The sequence below is a fragment of the Bombina bombina genome, unplaced genomic scaffold, assembly GCF_027579735.1.
Source record: "Bombina bombina isolate aBomBom1 unplaced genomic scaffold, aBomBom1.pri scaffold_655, whole genome shotgun sequence".
NCBI lineage: Eukaryota > Metazoa > Chordata > Amphibia > Anura > Bombinatoridae > Bombina > Bombina bombina.
The window spans coordinates 110,940-132,500 of NW_026510873.1; the positions used below are offsets into that span (position 1 = coordinate 110,940).

Here is a 21,561-nt window from a genome sequence, read left to right on the forward strand (position 1 = left end):
AATCAGTGGCAAGAATTGCTAGCATAAATTCTGGCGATTTTATCATAGGGCGGAGTATTTGGAGTTGAAATGCTAGCAGGACAGATACCAGAGCCCTATCCCATTTATTAAAAAAAGATTTCACTTTGTTCTCAGAAGAGGTCAAGGCCTTATATTGCTCCACCGTTATTTGTAATCCGATTTCTTTTAAAAAGAGACTGAAACTGGGATTATGCTTAGCCTTCAAAGATTGGAGGATGAGCTGTCTCGCAATGAGAATGACTGTATTAATCCGATATCTGTTTTGAAATTTCAAATTGTTACAAAGCAAGAAAATATATTTATTCAGTATAATTTTGGTGTCCATAAATTTATTCAGCCAGAAACCAATTTGGGACCAGAGTTTTTTAATCTTAGGACATTGCCAAAAACAGTGAAGAAGATCCGCTTCCCACGAACATCATCTGGAACATGGAATTCTATCAGTAGGATTCTATTTTGACCTCATAAGAGGGGTAATATAGGATCTATTAACTAACTTCATATGGGCCTCCTTCCAAGTTATTGATACTGTGAACTGGTTGATTCTAATAAAAACATCTTTGAAATCATTAAATTGAAGATTCTCTAGATCCTTAACCAATTTAGAATATAGCATCCTTAGATCCTTTTTACCGTTTTGATATATACATTTTATATAGCAGAGCTGTGGAATGCAAGCCTGACAGATTTTTCTGCAGTGTCTTTAAGGAGCCGGTGTTGCTGTGTTAGTTGCCCTTACTCTGTGTGCATGAGGACAGGTTCATGTACAGCCTCGCTGATGTCTGCTGTACGTTCCCACAGTGTCAGTCTGCCTGGGAACCTGCACTACTGTACTGATGGGGTCTATATGCTTATTTTGGAGGAGCTGCTGCTCCATGCTTATACTGCTGATGTATAATATATGCTTCCTAAAGGATGGAACTTAGAAATTAGTGTGTATATATATATATATATATATATATATATATATATATATATATATATATATATATATATATATATATAAATATATATATATATATATATATATATATATATATATATATATATATATATATATATATATATATATATATATATATATATATATATATATATATATATACACACACACACACACACATATATATATATATATATACACAAACATACACACACACACATACACACAATATTTATTTATTACAACCTCAGAGTTGATTCAAGTAAAGAGATTTTAACCCCTTAACCCTTTGAGTGCTAATGACGGCTCTGAGCCGTCAGAGTTTCTCACTCTGGTGCTCATGACGGCTCAGAGCCGTCATGAGCACTCTCCCACCTTGAGGGAGATCTGGGGGCTCCTTACTGCTCCTACCCCGGCGATCGTGCCTGTAGAGTGACAGGCATCGCCGGGCTTCACGTGATGCGCGGTGACGTCACGCGCAATTACGTGATGACGTCACCGCACAACTTTATTTATACTTAACAATGTTGAGTATAGGAGGAGGGGGCATGCTGCTTAGAAGCCTGTACCTCAGGCATCTAAGCAGCTACAGACCCCCAAGACCCATTGTTGGAAAGGTAATCGCTTAACCTTTACAACAGTGTAAGGCAGTGTAAAAAGTTAAAAAAAAATGTTTTCAAAAATAAAATATTAGCACCCAAGTGGGAAATGGCTTAGCAGCCAAAGGGTTGATGACCACCACACTTTTCCATTTTCTGTAATTGTCCTCTTACTCATTTACTGTACCCACACATATTATATACCGTTTTTCTCGCCATTAAATGGACTTTCTAAAGAAAAAATTGGGGAAAAAAAACACACTTTTTCTAACTTTGACCCCCAAAATCTGCTACACATCTACAACCACCAAAAAACACCCATGCTAAAAAGTTTCTAAATTTTGTCCTGAATTTAGAAATACCCAATGTTTACATGTTCTTTGCTTTTTTTAGCAAGTTATAGGGCAATAAAAACAAGTAGCACTTTGCTATTTCCAAACCACTTTTTTTCAAAATTAGCGCTAGTTACATTGGGACACTAATATCTTTCAGGAATCCCTGAATATCCATTGACATGTATATATTTTGTTTTAGAAGACATCCCAAAGTATTGATCTAGGCCCATTTTTGTATATTTCATGCCACCATTTCACCGCTTTTCACTTTTTCACAAATTTTAGGTTTCTCACTGAAATTATTTACAAACAACTTGTGCAATTATGGCACAAATGGTTGTAAATGCTTCTCTGGGATCCCCCTTTGTTCAGAAATAGCAGACATATATGGCTGTGGAAATACTTTTTGGTAATTAGAAGGCCACTAAATGCCACTGTGCACCACATGCGTATTATGCCCAGCAGTGAAGGGGTTAATTAGGGAGCATGTAGGGAGCTTGTAGAGTTAATTTTAGCTTTAGTGTAGTAGACAACCCAAAGTATTGATCTAGGCCCATTTTGGTATATTTCATGCCACCATTTCACCGCCAAATGCAATCAAATAAAAAAAAATTGTTCACTTTTTCACAAACTTTAGGTTTCTCACTGAAATTATTTACAAATAGCTTGTGCAATTATGGCACAAATGGTTGTAAATGCTTCTCTGGGATCCCCTTTGTTCATAAAAAGCAGACATATATGGCTTTGGCGTTGCTTTTTAGTAATTAGAAGGCCGCTAAATGTCGCTGCGCATCACACGTGTATTATGGGTAGCAGTGAAGGGGTTAATTAGGTAGCTTGTAGGGAGCTTGCAGGGTTAATTTTAGTTTTAGTGTAGAGATCAGCCTCCCACCTGACACATCACACCCCCTGATCCCTCCAAAACAGCTCTCATCGCTCCCCCACCCCACAATTGTCCCCGCCATCTTAAGTACTGGCAGAAAGTCTGCCAGTACTAAAATAAAAGCGATCTTATTTATTATTATTTTTTAGCATATTTGCATATGCTGCTGTGTAGGATCCCCCTTAGCCCCAACCTCCCTGACCCCCCCCCCCCCCAAACAACTCTCTAAACCTCCCCTTCTAACTTATTTGGAGCCATCTTGGGTACTGGTACAGTTAACAAAAAAAGATTTTCCTTTTTATTTATTTTTTCTGTAGTTTCGCACACGCAAAAGGGTTTTCGATTAAACTATTCTTATGTTTAATGATCCATAGTATTTCTGACTTATAAGTATTGATTTTATAGCCTGAAAAGAAACTATATATTTTCAGAATATCGAGTAATTTTGGTATAGAGTCCTTAGTATTTCTCATATATAATAAAATATCATCCGCATACAAGGATAGTACATGATGATGATATCTACCCCCAATCGAGACACACACTAATTTGTCTCTGCAAAATACTGCAAGCGATTCTAAATAAATATTGAAAAGAAGTGGGGAAAGTGGACAGCCCTGTCTTGTCCCTTTCTGATGATAGATACTTGCCGATTTACTGCCATTAATAAGAGAAGATGCAGAATTTTTATAGATCTCTTTGATAAAGTTAGAAAAATTACCTGAAAGCCCGAGATTGAATCAAACGCCTTTTCGGCATCTAAAGTGATCAACGCAAAGTCCCTTAGTTCCTGTTTTTTACCTTGTTGTAAATTATATTTACCGCAATAATACTCTATAAGTGTCATCACTGTTCTAATATTTTTCATTTAAGTTCTCCCGCACATGAAGCCCGTTTAGTCAGGATGGATGAGAAGGTTAAGAACTTATTTTAAGAAGATTGGCTATAATTGAAGCTTAGAGTTTGTAGTCACAATTAAGCAACGAGATAGGACGATAGGAGTCCGGGGACTCAGGGTCCTTCTTTTTTAAGATTAAGACTATATTAGCTACTGTAAAAAATGTAGATAACATCTCATTTTGTATATAGTATTTATTAAAGAGGATGGATAAAGCAGGAGTTACATGCTCTATTAAGATCTTATAGAACTCTGAAGGGATCTGATCTGGACCAGGGGCTTTCAAATTTGCAGAGCTCTTAATTGCTTGAACAATTTCCTCCTGCTGAATTTCTCTGTTCAGCTCTGCCAAAGCCTCTACAGAGTTTTTAGGAAGATTTACTGACTGCCAGAAAGATTCCTTATTTATTAGAGATATATGCTCCTGTGAATATATTTTCTTTAAGTGTTGAAAGAAGATATCCTGAATTTCTTTAATATTTGTCAAGCGAAACTCACCTGTTCCAATTGCTTCTATAAGGTACTTTTGTTCCCTACTTTTCACTGTTAACTAGAAATTTAGAGGACTTAGGACCATATTTATTGAACATAGCTTTGGGTTTTTTATCCCTGCTTTCACCATTTGTTGGTTAAAAAAAAGTTTCTCTTTTGAGTTTTGCCTTTTGATATTCCTCCCAGTTATCTTTGTTCTGATGTTGTATAGAAGTTTTAAACTGATTTCTAAGTTGATTGGCTAGCTGTAATTCTCTTGCTTTCCATATCCTCTTTTTTAAATCATATATGCCTTGATCTCTCCTCTAAATCCCGCTTTTGCGGCCTCCCAGTATATTTATGGCTTAGATTCATATTCCTGGTTAAACATTTTAAATTCTAGCCACCTCCCAATCAGCCAATTCCTGAATCCTAAATCGTTTACGAGGTATGTAGGGAAAAAAAAGTTCCCAACACCTTTTTCATACAGTTTCTTACTGTTAATTGACAATGCGATAATTGCATAGTCTGAAATCAGTATCTCCTTAAAGGGACACTGAACCCAATTTTTTTCTTTCATGATTCAGATAGAGCATGAAATTTTAAGCAACTTTCTAATTTACTCCTATTATCAATTTTTCTTTGTTCTCTTGCTATCTTTATTTTAAAAGCAGGAATGTAAATCTTAGCAGCCAGCCCATTTTAGGTTCAGCACCATGGATATAGCGCTTGCTTATTTGATGCTTTTATTTACCCTCCAATAAGCAAGCATAACCCAGTTTCTCAACCAAAAATGGGCCTGCTCATATGCATCATATTACCGCTTTTTAAATAAAAATAGAAAGAGAACGAAGAAAATTTGATAATAGGAGTTAATTAGAAAGTTGCTTAAAAATCTGAATCATGAAAGAAACATTTTGGGTTTAGTGTCCCTTTAATATCAGCCTTAATCTCATGACGAGCCATATAGTCCGCAATTAAGAACATATCTATCCTGGAAAATGTATGATGAGTTTTAGATTCACATGTGTACTGTTGAGAGTCTGGATTCTGCATTCTCCAAATATCTTGGAGTTTTAGTTTTTTGTTAAAAGTTAGGAAAAATTTAGCTTCTCTGTTATATCTATTCAAATTCTTTTTCAGAAGCCTATACAAAATTGGGTGAGCCGATAAATTAAAATCTCCGGCTATTATAAGATTATAATCTACATATTGAAGTTTTATATATAAGCTGTCCCAGCTGTCCAAACAAAAGAAATGAGCATAAATATTACATAGGACCAGGCGGATATCTTGTATTAAAAATCTCTTAATACTATTAATTTCTCTTGAAAGAATTTGGAAACCTAAATTTTTGTTAAGACAAGCTACTCCTCTTTTGCTCTTGCATGCAGGAGAAGCGATCACCTCTCCAATTCAGCCAAACTTAAAGGGACACTGAACCCAATTTTTTTATTTCATGATTCAGATAGAGCATGACATTTTAGGCAACTTTCTAATTTACTCCTATTATCATTTTTTCTTCGTTCTCTTGCTATCTTTATTTGAAAAAGAAGGCATCTAAGCTTTTTTTTGGTTTAGACTGTGGACAGCACTTTTTTTATTGGTGGATACATTTATTCACCAATCAGCAAGAACAACCCAGGTTGTTCACCAAAAATGGGCCGGCATCTAAACTTACATTCTTGCATTTCAAATAAAGATACCAAGAGAATGAAGACAATTTGATAATAGGAGTAAATTAGAAAGTTGCTTAAAATGTCATGCTCTATCTGAATCACAAAAGAAAACATTTGAGTTCAGTGTCCCTTTAAGTTTGTCCATCTCTAATAAATTAAGATGGGTTACCTGTATCATAGCGATATCAAGGGCAGATTTCTTCATAAGATTAACAATTATTTTTCTTTTGATTGGAGAGGAGATCCCCCACACATTCCAAGAGATCAGATCAATACTTTCTCTGATCTAAAACAAAGAAACTGGGAAGCGAGTAGACTAAGAAAAATACAGAGACCAAGGGGTGGGGCGCGAAGGAGGGAAGTACAAAAAAAAAGAAGCTTAAAACAGACCGATCCAGGTCCTCTATCCATTGCTGACTCAGCTGATAGAACTTTCTTTACCTATTTATATTTTATTCTGTTAAAGCGGCACTGTGATTAAGCTTTGCTATAAAATCTCTAGCTTCCTGTGTTTTTTTGTAATACATAAACCTTAGATTCATGCCAGATTTTTAGTTTTGCAGGGTAGATAAGAGAAACTTGAATCCCCTATTTTATAATTTCAGAGCAGTACAGAGCCATCTCCTTTCTTTTATTAAAGGTATTTACTGAATAATCTTGGAAAATGCGAATACGATTGCCTTTGATTGTGAAGGAGTTCATTTTACGATACATAGTGAGGATTTGAACTTTATCCTGGAAATTCAGACATTTAAAGATTATTGGCCTATTATATTTTTTTATATCACCCTGCATTCTAATAGATCCTAATCTATGAGCTCTTTCTATAGGAATAGGTATTTTCTCATTAGGTAGGCCTAAGGCTTGTGGAAGAAGATACAAAGCAAAGTACAATAAATCATTATAATCTGCCGATTCTGGCAGGCCAACAATTTTTAAATTGTTTCTGCGAGATCGGTCTTCCAAATCCTCCTTTTTTGCATACATTTAAGCTTATCTTCTTGTCCTTTCATAGTCTCTTGTTGGATATTATTGGAATCTTCTAGATCTGACACTCTGCCTTCAACTTCAGTAATCCTGATAGCAAACTGCTTTAACTCAGTTGAAAGACCATTAATTTCTTTTTTAATACCATCAAATTGGGGCAGAACAAGCTCTGAGATTTGTTTCACAAGATTGTTTGTGTCTATCTGGAGTGTAGATTGAGAACTATGTTCAATAGGCCCTTCTGAAGCTAATTCTAAGCTATTACAAGCTTTTATATCTTTATATTTGGGAGGCATTGTAGGTGATTTACATTTATTTATATTGATATATTTATCCATATACTTAAGAATTTATTACTTCATTGAACATAGAGAACACAAAAAAACAACAACAAAAAACAACAACAAAACAACAACAAAAAAACAACAAAACAACAAAAAAACAACAAAAAACAACAAAAAAACAACAAAACAAAAACAAAACAAAAACAAACAAAACCCCCCCAAAAACAACAAAGTGAGTGAAGATATATAACCCAGAAAAAAAGAGCGACAATATAAGGATCACTGTGACAACAGAGATCTAAAAGTGTCTTATAATATATCTTTTTAAGAAGTGTAATAAAAAAAAATTCCCTCCCTTTCCTTTTATTCAACCCCCCCTTTTTTTAATAGGGATGACAAGGAGGTGTTAAAAAGAAAACAACAGGTGAATAGGGCCTCCCAAATGGCAAAACAAAACTTTTATCCTTAGACTACTGGGCCTAGAGACAAAGCATAAAATTTAAATGCTACCTCACTTTACCCTCAGTAGATAACAATTTTCAACCCCAAATTCTACCGCAACATTTTTATCATAATCGTAATTTTCTAAATATTCTTTTACAAATGTAGCCTAAGAGACACTATATACAAGCAGTAATCCCCAATTAACAAATATTAACAGAGATATCCATAGGTCATTTTAGAAAAAATCTGTTAAGAAAGGATACCAACAGCCTAATACCTCTTATAACAGATGAGAGAAATGAAACAGAAGCTGACACACAGATTAGTACAAAATCAGCATATGCAAACGCTTAACTAATGAACCTAATAAACTAATATCAAAATTTTTAAACTATGAGCAACTGATGACACTCTGCTAGATACATAACAGCACACTGCTTATTAGTAGCACCACATATAACATACATGAATCACAGTAAGAAAGAGAAATGTGGTGATTAAGGAGGCATAGACATCACATTTACAATCTGGAACTTTTAAGAGTCTCAATTATGCAGCGTATTATATCCACAAGGGACCAGAAATTAAAATAGTTCCAGCTGAAGAAAGCAAGAAGAGATTAGCTTTTACACTGATTACCTTGTATCTAAGCCTTAGCAGATTGCCCCCTTATTTCAGCTCTTTTGACAGACTTGCAGTTTAGCCAATCAGAGCTGTCTCCATGGTAAATTCACGTGCATGAGCTCAATGTTATCTATATGAAACACATGAACTAATGCACTCTAGTGGTGAAAAACTCAAAAATCAAAATGCATTTAGATTAGAGGCAGCCTTCAAGGTCTAAGAAATTAGCATATGAACCTCCTAGCTTTAGCTTTCAACTAAGAATACCAAGAGAACAAAGCAAAATTGGTGATAAAAGTAAATTGGAAAGTTGTTTAAAATGACATGCCCTATCTGAATCATGAAAGTTTTTTTGGGACTTGACTGTCCCTTTAACTAGCTTATTGCCTGGTTACTCCCTCGCAACCTATCTGATGCAGTCAGCAGAAATAAAGTCACAGATAATTAAAAAATAGAGAAGGAACAGCAAACTTATCTCTGTTCGTTTAGCATGTCATCAAACAATATCCACTGCCTCATCCGAAGCTGCACAGGCTCAATTACCATATATAGCTGGCCTGTCCCGACTCCTTATCTCAACTTTGCTTAACAGGGTTGATGCCTCCTACCTCGGTAGGCGAGTGATGCGCAATGCGGTGGACTGCTGCAAAACCTATCACTCCAGCCTACCACATGGTCTGCTGCAGGAGATATGGAGAGTTGAGCCAGTTGATCAACCTTTGGATGATCCTTACTCAGGTAAGTAGCTTCTTCTTAGAGCATAGCCAGGGACTGGCAAGTCTGTTGGATTCAGGATGGCTTTTAAAAACGGCTCCCGCTGTCAGGCTTACCCAGCAAGCTTAATCAGAAAAGATCTTCTTCAGACTCCGCCTCCCAGCGGAGGAGGGTACCTGGCGGTGACCCTAGCCAAAGGGTCTAGAATGGCTAGAATAGACGCCCGGAGTGAAGCCCCGAAAGAACTGGGCAGCGCCGAGCAAGCAAGGCCGAACCAACCGCTCTATGCACAGGGCCTAGTACGCTAGCAGGCGAGTGGTGGCCACAATATCCAGCCTCAAGACGCCGCTCACATGCGACCAATCAACTCCGCCTACACCGGAAGTCCTCTCTCCCCCCCAAAAAGTTCTCATTTTAAACAATAAAAAATTCAAATAGACTGTTATCTTTAATACAAAGTACATAATCTGAGCCCCCGTCCTAATCCATTTAGATCTGCTTTAAATAAAAAAATTGTATTGAACTCAGCTGGGCTTTCTGCTTCATATTCGATGGCATTCAAATCGGTTAGCATACACACTTGCAACAGCAGCTATGCCTTTGGAAGCTCCTTTAAAGTGCCGATGCAGACTGGGCTTCGGCCAATGCCCTTACCATAGTACAGTGCAATATATAGTCCACAGCACAGTATAGAAGAATCTTTATCTTTATTCAATCAACTTGGTACAAAAGTCATGCAACGTTGAGACTAGCTCTTAATCTTGCAAGATTAGGAGCTAGTCTTGAAGCGTTGCATGACTTTTGTACCAAGTTAATTGAATAAAGATAAAGATTCTTCTATACTGTGCTGTGGACTATATATTGCACCATTCAAATATGTTAGGGGAGTGACTGCTCCAGTTAGTTAACCCTTTGAGTGCTAAGCACTTTCCCATCTGGGTGCTAAGCTGATTTGAGGGTTTTTTAATTTTTATTTAAAAAAAAAAAAAAAATGTGACTTTTTTTCTTCTTTCAGATCCCAGAGATTTATACAGTTGGACAGGTTAGGCAATTACCTTTTCCAATGGTAGGTCTTGGGGGGTCTGTAGTTGCTTAGATGCCTGAGATACAGGCTTCTAAGCAGCATGCCTCCTTTCCCTATACTATGTATTTTGTTAATAAAGTTGCACGGTGACATCATCACGCATTGTGCGTGACGTCACCATGCAAAACGTGAAGCCCCGGCGATGCCTGTCACTATACAGGCCCGATCGCCAGGGAAGGAGTGGGTGGGAGCCCCCAGATCTCCCTCAAGGTGGGAGAGAGCCAATGACGGCTCTGAGCCGTTAGCACCAGAGTGGGAGACTCTGCAACGGTTCAGAGCCGTCGTTGGCACTCAAGGGGTTAAAGGTACATTAAACCCCAAATTTTTCTTTCCTGAGTCATAAAGAGCATACATTTTTAAACGACTTTGCAATTTACTTCTATTATCTAATTTGCTTTGTTCCTTTTTTTATCCTTTGTTGAAAAATCATACCTAAGTAGGCTCAGGAGTTGGGAGCTAGCTGCTTATTGGTGGCTGCACATATAGGCTTACAGATGTGTTCAGCTAGCTCTAAGTAGTGCATTTCTGTTTCATCAATAAAGGATACCAAGAGAATGACGCAAAAATTATATTAGAAGTAAATTGGAAAGTTGTTCAGAAATGTATGCTCTATTTAAATCAGGAAAGAAAAAAAATGTGTTTCATGTTCCTTTAAGCCACTTGAATTACAACTATAACAAATAAAAATCAATTCTAGAAACAGGCTTTGTGTTGAAGGGATCTTAGAAAAAAAGGAGTCCATACAATTATTTGCAATCATGCAATTTGAAAGAGGACAAATGGGTTTTTAAGAGAACAAAGCTCCTGAACTGTACAAAACAGATGAGAAAATTTACTTGAATAGTTTTCTGATGGATTGGAACTGGAAAAAAACATCCAAAATTTTCAGTTCTAATGGAATGGTGCGACCGTAAAAATGAACATGACATGAAAAAAAAATGCTCTAAGCAATAGCACTTCTTATGGACTGCAATACACCCCTCTAAGTATCAAAGAGCTACGTTCTTTTAAAAAGTATCTAGACCAGCAACAAGCTACAATGGTATTGTTTTGAAGTAAATTACTTGGTAATTAATCATATTTGCAACACTGCCATGTTTAAGTATCACATGTAGCAATGGACCTACAAACAAGCACCAATGATTTGACTTTCTAATCAAAAAAGTGAATTGTATATACACTGAAAAAAACTAAATTTATGTTAAATAGATACATTCCTTTCTTTCCTGGCAGGGAGAGTCAACGACTTAATTCCTTACTGTTGGGAAATACAACACCTGGTCAACAGAAGGAGGCAAAGAATATCCCTCAGACTTCCCCTATCCCCCCAGTCATTTGGCCGAGGGAACGAGGAAAAGTAGGAGAAACATCAGGGTATAAAGGTGCCAGAAGAAAAACCAAAAGAATAACGGGCAGGGTCGTGGACTCTCCCTGCCAGGAAAGAAAGGAATTTATCTGGTAAGTCCACGACTTTATTTCTTACTGTTGGGAACACCATACCCAAGCTCCAGAGGACACTGAAAGAATAACGGGAGGGAACAAAAAAGAGGCGGACCCTAAACTGAGGTCACCACAGCCTGCAAAACCTTTCTCCCGAAAGCTGCTTCAGCCGAAGCAAACACATCAAACTTGTAAAACTTAGAAAAAAAGTATGTAAGGAGGAACACTTCTCTGCCATCCTCCTCTAGTGACAAAAGGCAAAGAATGACTGGGGGGATAGGGGAAGTAGGAGGGATATTTAAGCCTTTAGCTGGGGTGTCTTTGCCTCCTCCTGGTGGACAGGTGTTGTATTTCCCAACAAGGAATTAAAGGGACATGAAACCCAAATTTTTTTCTTTCATGATTTAGAAAGAGCATACAATTATAAACAACTTTCTAATTTACTTCTATTATCTATTTTGCTTCATTCTCTTGATATTCTTTGCTGAAAAGCATATCTAGATATGCTTAGTAGCTGCTGATTGGTAGCTGCACATAGATGCCTCCTGTGATTGGTTCACCTTGTGCATTGCTATTTCTTCATTAAAGTATATCTAAAGAATGAAGCAAATTAGGTAATAGAAGTAAATTGGAATATTGTTTAAAGTTGTATTCTCTATCTTAATCATGAAAGAAAATGTTTGGGTATAGTGTCCCTTTAAGTCGTGGACTCTCCCTGCCTTATAGAAAGAAATACAAGTGCACATATTTACAAATAACTAAAAATAAACAATCAAAATAATTATGATACCCAATCTTTAAGATCAATTTATTATATAAAATATAAGATAAGATGTTTCACTCAATATGGAACTGAACCGTACCTAGAGAATAATAAAAATCAAGCACAGCAGTTCAGAGGTCAGAGTTGGTGCACACACTACAATAGCTATGCATAGTGATGTTATATTCAGCGAAGACAAATGAAAACAGCACAGAAGCACTCACACACACAAGCAGGGCAGTGGCCAAACACACAGCACAGAGCAACTTCCATAAACACAGGAGACGCAGCACCCATGCACATGGAGAGTAATGCGCAAACACACTGGAGGGCAGCACTCATACACATAGCTACTGGATACTATGTACCTTTCTCACATCAGAGCTCTTTGGTTCAGTTGTCCAAGTGATGATTCTAGAGACTGCTAACCGTGTCTCGCTGGAGTTCACAAAATCTGTTGGGTCCATTTGTCGTGCAAGTGATTCAATGTACTTTAATATTGCAACTTTAACCTGTGGACCAGAATCAAAAAGTTTTCTTAGTTTCAGATATAGATGATGACAATACAGAAGCCCCTGTGTCGATTTATGTATATAAATCCCCTTAATGCTGAGTCACCGCATTAAACATACAGTATACAACAGCAGTGAGTACACCCCAGTGCAATATCAATTAAATGTCAAATGATTCAAAATTGTATAACCTAACAGTAACTGCATTAAATCTAAGTTTTACAGTAGGGTATTTGCTCTTATGTAAAATTAAAAACTAACAGTTTAGATTTACTATATTAAAAATACTGGGCCTAAAGCAGGAAATCAATGCATTCAAATCTATTATTTTTTCCAATACTTTGCATGTCCACCTTTATTTCTGATGACAGACTCAATCCTCCTGGGCATGGAGGAAACAAGTGTCATACAAATTTCTGTAGAGATGTTCTGCCCTTCAGATATATTTTTTTTTCAGCTGCTCTTTGCTGGAGGGGTTGTGTTGCTCTACCATTCTCTTTAAACTAACGCCAAAGGTGTTCTACTGGATTCAAGTCAGGTGACATACTTTGCCAGGTCATAGTTTTCACTTGTTTCTCCTTTAGAAACTCCATATTGTCAGCCAGTATTTTGGTATATTGCAGGCATTCATGGTGCCATCTATAAATGTCATCTCCCCAACACCTTTTGCAGTCATGCAGCCCCATATTGTCACACTCCCACCTCCATGATTCACTGTTGGGACTATGCATTCACTGTAATAATCCTAACCAGGTTCACACCAAACATACTGCACACCATCTGAGCCGAAAAATTGTATCTTGATCTTGGCCATCTTACCAAATAATGTGCTCCCAGTATTCATCAGGCTTTTCATGTTGTTTAGCAAAAGAGCAAGGGTTTTTTGCTTGGATGCTGTCCATAGATTATGCAATGTCCTTAGCACTGTCTGAGCTGTCACAGAAACTCCAATTTCTATCGATAATCCCTAAGATAAATCTGAAGCACTTGCCTTGATGCGAATCTGAAGCACTTGCCTGTTTTTCAGAGCAAGATCGTGCAAGTAGCGCACTGTCCGTGGCGTCATTTTAGGAGGACAGCCACTGCGGCTCTGATTTTTGGCACTGTGTATCGATCTATACCTCCTGATTACTGCTGCAACTGCATTTTGACAGATTTTTAGTTGGTCACCTAATTGGAAATCATAGGTGTACTCAATTTTGTTTCAGTGATCTAACTTGTGTGTCAGTGACCACAGGTGTATTCACTTTTGTTGCATTAAGTTTCTACTTTGGGGCCTGTATTTTCAATATAATCTTTCTAAATTATTTGTTTTTGATTGTTTAGCATGCACTGTCATTCCCCCATCTTCATTATCTTGGGGTGGATTCTAGAGGATCTGAGGGGCACCCACCTTCAACCTCGCAGGCAGAGGCAAAAGAAATAGTGTACATGGGGGAATTACAGTACATTGGGCTTTACCCACAGCCGCTTGGGCAATGTCCGTTTTGCCTGATTTCTTACTTTACCCGTAACACACACATAAATAAATATATATATATATATATATATATATATATACATACACACACACATTATATATATATATATATATATATATATATATATATATATATATATATATATATATATATATATATATATATATATATATATATATAAATATATATAAATAAATATATATAAATATATACATATATATATATACACACACACACGCGAAAGAGAGAGAAGCGCTAAAAAGAGAGCACTAAAGAGAGAGAGAGCACTAAAGAGAGAGAGAGCGCGAAAGAGAGAGAGAGCGCGAAAGAGAGAGAGAGAGAGCGAAAGAGAGAGAGAGAGAGCGAAAGAGAGAGAGAGAGAGCGCGCCAAAGAGAGAGCGCGCCAAAGAGAGAGAGCGCGCGCGAAAGAGAGAGAGCGCGCGCAAAAGAGAGCGCGCGCAAAAGAGAGCGCGCGCAAAAGAGAGCGCGCGCAAAAGAGAGAGCGCGCAAAAGAGAGAGCGCGCAAAAGAGAGAGCGCGCAAAAGAGCGCGCAAGAGAGCACGAAAGAGAGAGAGAGCGCGAAAGAGAGAGAGCGCGAAAGAGAGAGAGAGCGCGAAAGAGAAAGAGCGCGAAAGAGAGAGAGCGCGAAAAAGAGAGAGAGAGCGCGAGAGAGAGAGAGAGAGAGCGCGAGAGAGAGAGAGCGCGAGAGAGAGAGAGAGAGCGCGAAAGTGAGAGAGAGAGCGCGAAAGTGAGAGAGCGCGAAAGTGAGAGAGCGCGAAAGTGAGAGAGCGCGAAAGTGAGAGAGCGCGAAAGTGAGAGAGCGCGAAAGTGAGAGAGCGCGAAAGTGAGAGAGCGCGAAAAGAGAGAGAGCGCGAAAAGAGAGAGCGAAAAGAGCGCGCGAAAGAGAGAGCGCGAAAGAGAGAGAGCGCGAAAGAGAGAGAGCGCGAAAGAGAGAGAGCGCGAAAGAGAGAGAGCGCGAAAGAGAGAGAGCGCGAAAGAGAGAGAGCGCGAAAGAGAGAGAGCGCGAAAGAGAGAGAGCGCGAAAGAGAGAGAGCGCGAAAGAGAGAGAGCGCGAAAGAGAGAGAGCGCGAGAGAGAGAGAGCGCGACAGAGAGAGTGCGCGCGACAGAGAGAGTGCGCGCGACAGAGAGAGTGCGCGCGACAGAGAGAGTGCGCGCGACAGAGAGAGTGCGCGCGACAGAGAGAGTGCGCGCAACAGAGAGAGTGCGCGCAACAGAGAGAGTGCGCGCAACAGAGAGAGCGAGCGCGAAAGAGAGCCATAGCGACCTACGCGCCTGGATGGCGAATCCGGAATTGTTAGCCGTTAGTTTAGTCAAATGAACAATGGCATCAGAAACAAATGAGTTAGCTAGCTTAAGAGTTCTAAGCTTGTCAACAATTTCAGTCAATGGAGCTGTATGGATGGCCTCTTCCAGGGCCTCAAACCAGAATGCCGCCGCAGCAGTGACAGGCGCAATGCATGCAAGGGGCTGTAAAATAAAACTTTGTTGAATAAACATTTTCTTAAGGTAACCCTCTAATTTTTTATCCATTGGATCTGAAAAAGCACAACTGTCCTCAACCGGGATAGTGGTACGCTTTGCTAAAGTAGAAACTGCTCCCTCCACCTTAGGGACTGTCTGCCATAAGTCCCGTGTAGTGGCATCTATTGGAAACATTTTTCTAAATATAGGAGGTGGGGAAAAGGGCACACCGGGCCTATCCCACTCCTTACTAATAATTTCTGTAAGCCTTTTAGGTATTGGAAAAACATCAGTACTCACCGGCACTGCATAGTATTTATCCAGCCTACACAATTTCTCTGGCACTGCAATTGTGTCACAGTCATTCAGAGCAGCTAATACCTCCCCAAGCAATACACGGAGGTTCTCAAGCTTAAATTTAAAATTAGAAATCTCTGAATCAGGTCTCCCCGATTCAGAGACGTCACCCACAGACTGAAGCTCTCCGTCCTCAGGTTCTGCATATTGTGACGCAGTATCAGACATGGCTCTTACAGCATCTACGCACTCTGTATCTCGTCTAACCCCAGAGCTATCGCGCTTGCCTCTCAATTCAGGCAATCTGGATAATACCTCTGACAGGGTATTATTCATGATTGCAGCCATGTCCTGCAAAGTAATCGCTATGGGCGTCCCTGATGTACTTGGCGCCATATTAGCGTGCGTCCCTTGAGCGGGAGGCGAAGGGTCCGACACGTGGGGAGAGTTAGTCGGCATAACTTCCCCCTTGACAGACCCTTCTGGTGACAATTCTTTTATAGATAAAGACTGATCTTTACTGTTTAAGGTGAAATCAATACATTTAGTACACATTCTCCTATGGGGCTCCACCATGGCTTTTAAACATAATGAACAAGTATCCTCTGTTTCAGACATGTTTGTACAGACTAGCAATGAGACTAGCAAGCTTGGAAAACACTTTAAAGCAAGTTAACAAGCAATATAAAAAACGTTACTGTGCCTTTAAGAGAAACAAATTTTGACAAAATTTGAAATAACAGTGAAAAAACATAATTTATGCTTACCTGATAAATTTATTTCTCTTGTAGTGTATCCAGTCCACGGATCATCCATTACTTGTGGGATATTCTCCTTCCCAACAGGAAGTTGCAAGAGGATCACCCACAGCAAAGCTGCTATATAGCTCCTCCCCTAACTGCCATATCCAGTCATTCGACCGAAATAAGCCGAGAAAGGAGAAACCATAGGGTGCAGTGGTGACTGAAGTTTAATTAAAATTTAGACCTGCCTTAAAAGGACAGGGCGGGCCGTGGACTGGATACACTACAAGAGAAATAAATTTATCAGGTAAGCATAAATTATGTTTTCTCTTGTTAAGTGTATCCAGTCCACGGATCATCCATTACTTGTGGGATACCAATACCAAAGCTTAAGTACACGGATGATGGGAGGGACAAGGCACAAACTTAAATGGAAGGAACCACTGCCTGTAGAACCTTTCTCCCAAAAACAGCCTCTGAAGAAGCAAAAGTATCAAATTTGTAAAATTTTGAAAAGGTATGAAGCGAAGACCAAGTCGCAGCCTTGCAAATCTGTTCAACAGAGGCCTCATTTTTAAAGGCCCAGGTGGAAGCCACAGCTCTAGTAGAATGAGCTGTAATTCTTTCAGGGGGCTGGTGTCCAGCAGTCTCATATGCTAAACGGATTATACTCCGAAGCCAAAAAGAAAGAGAGGTTGCCGAGGCCTTTTGACCTCTCCTCTGTCCAGAGTAAATAACAAACAGGTGAAATGTTTGGCGAAAATCTTTAGTAGCCTGCAAGTAAAACTTCAATGCACGGACTACGTCTAGATTATGCAAAAGACGTTCCTTCTTTGAAGAAGGATCAGGGCATAATGATGGAACAACAATCTCTTGATTGATATTCTTGTTAGAAACCACCTTAGGTAAAAACCCAGGTTTTGTACGCAGAACTACTTTATCTGAATGAAAGATCAGATAAGGAGAATCACAATGTAAGGCAGATAACTCCGAGACTCTTCGAGCCGAGGAAATAGCCATCAGAAAAAGAACTTTCCATGATAGAAGTTTGATATCAATAGAATGAAGGGGTTCAAATGGAACCCCTTGAAGAACTTTAAGAACCAAGTTTAAGCTCCATGGGGGAGCAACAGGTTTAAACACAGGCTTAATTCTAACTAAAGCCTGACAAAATGCCTGAACGTCTGGAACTTCTGCCAGACGCTTGTGTAAAAGAATAGACAGAGCAGAAATCTGTCCCTTTAAAGAACTAGCTGATAGTCCTTTGTCCAAACCCTCTTGGAGGAAGGACAATATTCTAGGAATCCTAACCCTACTCCATGAGTAATTCTTGGATTCACACCAATGAAGATATTTACGCCAAATCTTGTGGTAAATTTTCCTGGTGACAGGCTTTCGTGCCTGTATTAAGGTATCAATTACTGACTCGGAGAAGCTACGCTTTGATAGGATCAAGCGTTCAATCTCCATGCAGTCAGTCTCAGAGAAAGTAGATACGGATGATTGAAAGGACCTTGTATTAGAAGGTCTTGTCTCAGAGGCAGAGTCCATGGTGGAAAGGATGACATGTCCACTAGGTCTGCATACCAGGTCCTGCGTGGCCACGCAGGCGCTATCAATATCACCGATGCTCTCTCCTGTTTGATTTTGGCAATCAGACGAGGGAACAGAGGAAACGGAGGAAACACATAGGCCAGGTTGAAGAACCAAGGCGCTGCTAGAGCATCTATCAGTGCCGCTTCTGGGTCCCTGGACCTGGATCCGTAACAAGGAAGCTTGGCGTTCTGGCGAGACGCCATGAGATCCAGTTCTGGTTTGCCCCAACAGAGAACCAATTGAGCAAACACCTCCGGATGGAGTTCCCACTCCCCCGGATGAAAAGTCTGAAGACTTAGAAAATCCGCCTCCCAGTTCTCTACCCCTGGGATATGGATCGCTGATAGGTGGCAAGAGTGAGTCTCTGCCCAGCGAATTATCTTGGAGACTTCTGACATCGCTAGGGAACTCCTGGTCCCCCCTTGATGGATGATGTAAGCCACAGTCATGATGTTGTCCGACTGAAATCTGATGAACCTCAGTGTTGCTAACTGAGGCCAAGCTAGAAGAGCATTGAATATTGCTCTTAACTCCAGAATATTTATTGGGAGGAGTTTCTCCTCATGAGTCCATGAACCCTGAGCCTTCAGGGAGTTCCAGACTGCACCCCAACCTAGAAGGCTGGCGTCTTTTGTTACAATGGTCCAATCTGGCCTGCGAAAGGTCATACCTTTGGACAGATGGACCCGAGATAACCACCAGAGAAGAGAATCTCTGGTTTCCTGATCCAGATTTAGTAGAGGGGACAAATCTGTGTAATCCCCATTCCACTGACTGAGCATGCATAATTGCAGCGGTCTGAGATGCAGGCGCGCAAATGGCACTATGTCCATCACCGCTACCATTAAGCCAATTACTTCCATGCACTGAGCCACCGTGGGGCGCGGAATGGAGTGAAGAACACGGCAAGCATTTAGAAGTTTTGATAACCTGGACTCCGTCAGGTAAATTTTCATTTCTATAGAATCTATCAGAGTCCCTAGGAAGGAAACCCTTGTGAGAGGAGATAGAGAACTCTTTTCTTCGTTCACTTTCCACCCATGCGACCTCAGAAATGCCAGAACTATCTCTGTATGAGACTTGGCAATTTGAAAGCTTGACGCCTGTATCAGGATGTCGTCTAGGTAAGGAGCCACCGCTATGCCTTGCGGTCTTAGAACCGCCAGAAGTGAGCCCAGAACCTTTGTAAAAATTCTTGGGGCTGTAGCCAACCCGAATGGAAGAGCTACAAACTGGTAATGCCTGTCTAGAAAGGCAAACCTCAGGAACCGATGATGATTCTTGTGGATCGGAATGTGAAGGTAGGCATCCTTTAAGTCCACTGTGGTCATGTACTGACCCTCTTGGATCATGGGTAAAATGGTTCGAATAGTTTTCATCTTGAATGATGGAACTCTGAGGAATTTGTTTAGGATCTTTAGATCCAAAATTGGTCTGAAGGTTCCCTCTTTTTTGGGAACCACAAACAGATTTGAATAAAACCCCTGTCCTTGTTCCGTCCGCGGAACTGGATGGATCACTCCCATTACAAGGAGGTCTTGCACGCAGCTTAGGAATGCCTCTTTCTTTATCTGGTTTGCAGATAATCTTGAAAGGTGAAATCTCCCTTGTGGGGGAGAAGCTTTGAAGTCCAGAAGATATCCCTGAGATATGATCTCCAACGCCCAGGGATCCTGAACATCTCTTGCACATGCCTGGGTGAAGAGAGAGAGTCTGCCCCCTACTAGATTAGTTGTCGGATAGGGGGCCGCTCCTTCATGCTGTCTTGGAGGCAGCAGCAGGCTTTCTGGCCTGCTTGCCCTTGTTCCAGGACTGGGTAGGTTTCCAGGCCTGCTTAGATTGAGGAAAAGTTCCCTTGTTTTGAAGTAGAGGGAGCTGATCCTGCACCTGCATTGAAATTTTGAAAGGCACGAAAATTAGACTGTTTGGCCCTTGATTTGGCCCTGTCCTGAGGAAGGGTATGACCCTTACCTCCAGTAATGTCAGCAATAATTTCTTTCAAACCAGGCCCGAATAAGGTCTGCCCCTTGAAAGGAATGTTGAGTAATTTAGACTTTGAAGTCCCATCAGCTGACCAGGATTTAAGCCATAGCGCCCTACGCGCCTGGATGGCGAATCCGGAATTCTTAGCCGTTAGTTTAGTCAAATGAACAATGGCATCAGAAACAAATGAGTTAGCTAGCTTAAGAGTTCTAAGCTTGTCAATAATTTCAGTCAATGGAGCTGTATGGATGGCCTCTTCCAGGGCCTCGAACCAGAACGCCGCTGCAGCAGTGACAGGCGCAATGCATGCAAGGGGCTGTAAAATAAAACCTTGTTGAATAAACATTTTCTTAAGGTAACCCTCTAATTTTTTATCCATTGGATCTGAAAAAGCACAACTGTCCTCAACCGGGATAGTGGTACGCTTTGCTAAAGTAGAAACTGCTCCCTCCACCTTAGGGACTGACTGCCATAAGTCCCGTGTAGTGGCATCTATTGGAAACATTTTTCTAAATATAGGAGGTGGGGAAAAGGGCACACCGGGTCTATCCCACTCCTTACTAATAATTTCTGTAAGCCTTTTAGGTATTGGAAAAACATCAGTACTCACCGGCACTGCATAGTATTTATCCAGCCTACACAATTTCTCTGGCACTGCAATTGTGTCACAGCCATTCAGAGCAGCTAATACCTCCCCAAGTAACACACGGAGGTTCTCAAGCTTAAATTTAAAATTAGAAATCTCTGAATCAGGTCTCCCCGATTCAGAGACGTCACCCACAGACTGAAGCTCTCCGTCCTCAGGTTCTGCATATTGTGACGCAGTATCAGACATGGCTCTTACAGCATCTACGCGCTCTGTATCTCGTCTAACCCCAGAGCTATCACGCTTGCCTCTCAATTCAGGCAATCTGGCTAATACCTGTGACAGGGTATTATTCATGATTGCAGCCATGTCCTGCAAAGTAATCGCTATGGGCATCCCTGATGTACTTGGCGCCATATTAGCGTGCGTCCCTTGAGCGGGAGGCGAAGGGTCCGCAACGTGGGGAGAGTTAGTCGGCATAACTTCCCCCCTCGACAGACCCCTCTGGTGACAATTCTTTTATAGATAAAGACTGATCTTTACTGTTTAAGGTGAAATCAATACATTTAGTACACATTCTCCTATGGGGCTCCACCATGGCTTTTAAACATAATGAACAAGTAGTTTCCTCTCTGTCAGACATGTTTGTACAGACTAGCAATGAGACTAGCAAGCTTGGAAAACACTTTAAACAAAGTTAACAAGCAATAT

General features: G+C 40.1%; 1 protein-coding gene across 4 annotated transcripts in view; it reads right to left on the minus strand.

Moving 5' to 3' along the window:
• Positions 1-21,561, minus strand: part of LOC128643506 (CLIP-associating protein 1-like) — a 235,599-nt gene that overhangs the window by 103,432 nt on the left and 110,606 nt on the right. For 2 of the 4 annotated variants that reach the window (XM_053696355.1, XM_053696353.1), the window contains exon 4: positions 12,547-12,681. In XM_053696355.1, the coding sequence (XP_053552330.1) occupies positions 12,547-12,681 (135 nt within the window). Of the gene's footprint in view, positions 1-12,537; positions 12,682-21,561 lie in introns of all 4 variants that reach the window. The other 2 variants (XM_053696354.1, XM_053696352.1) reach the window with 1 other exon arrangement.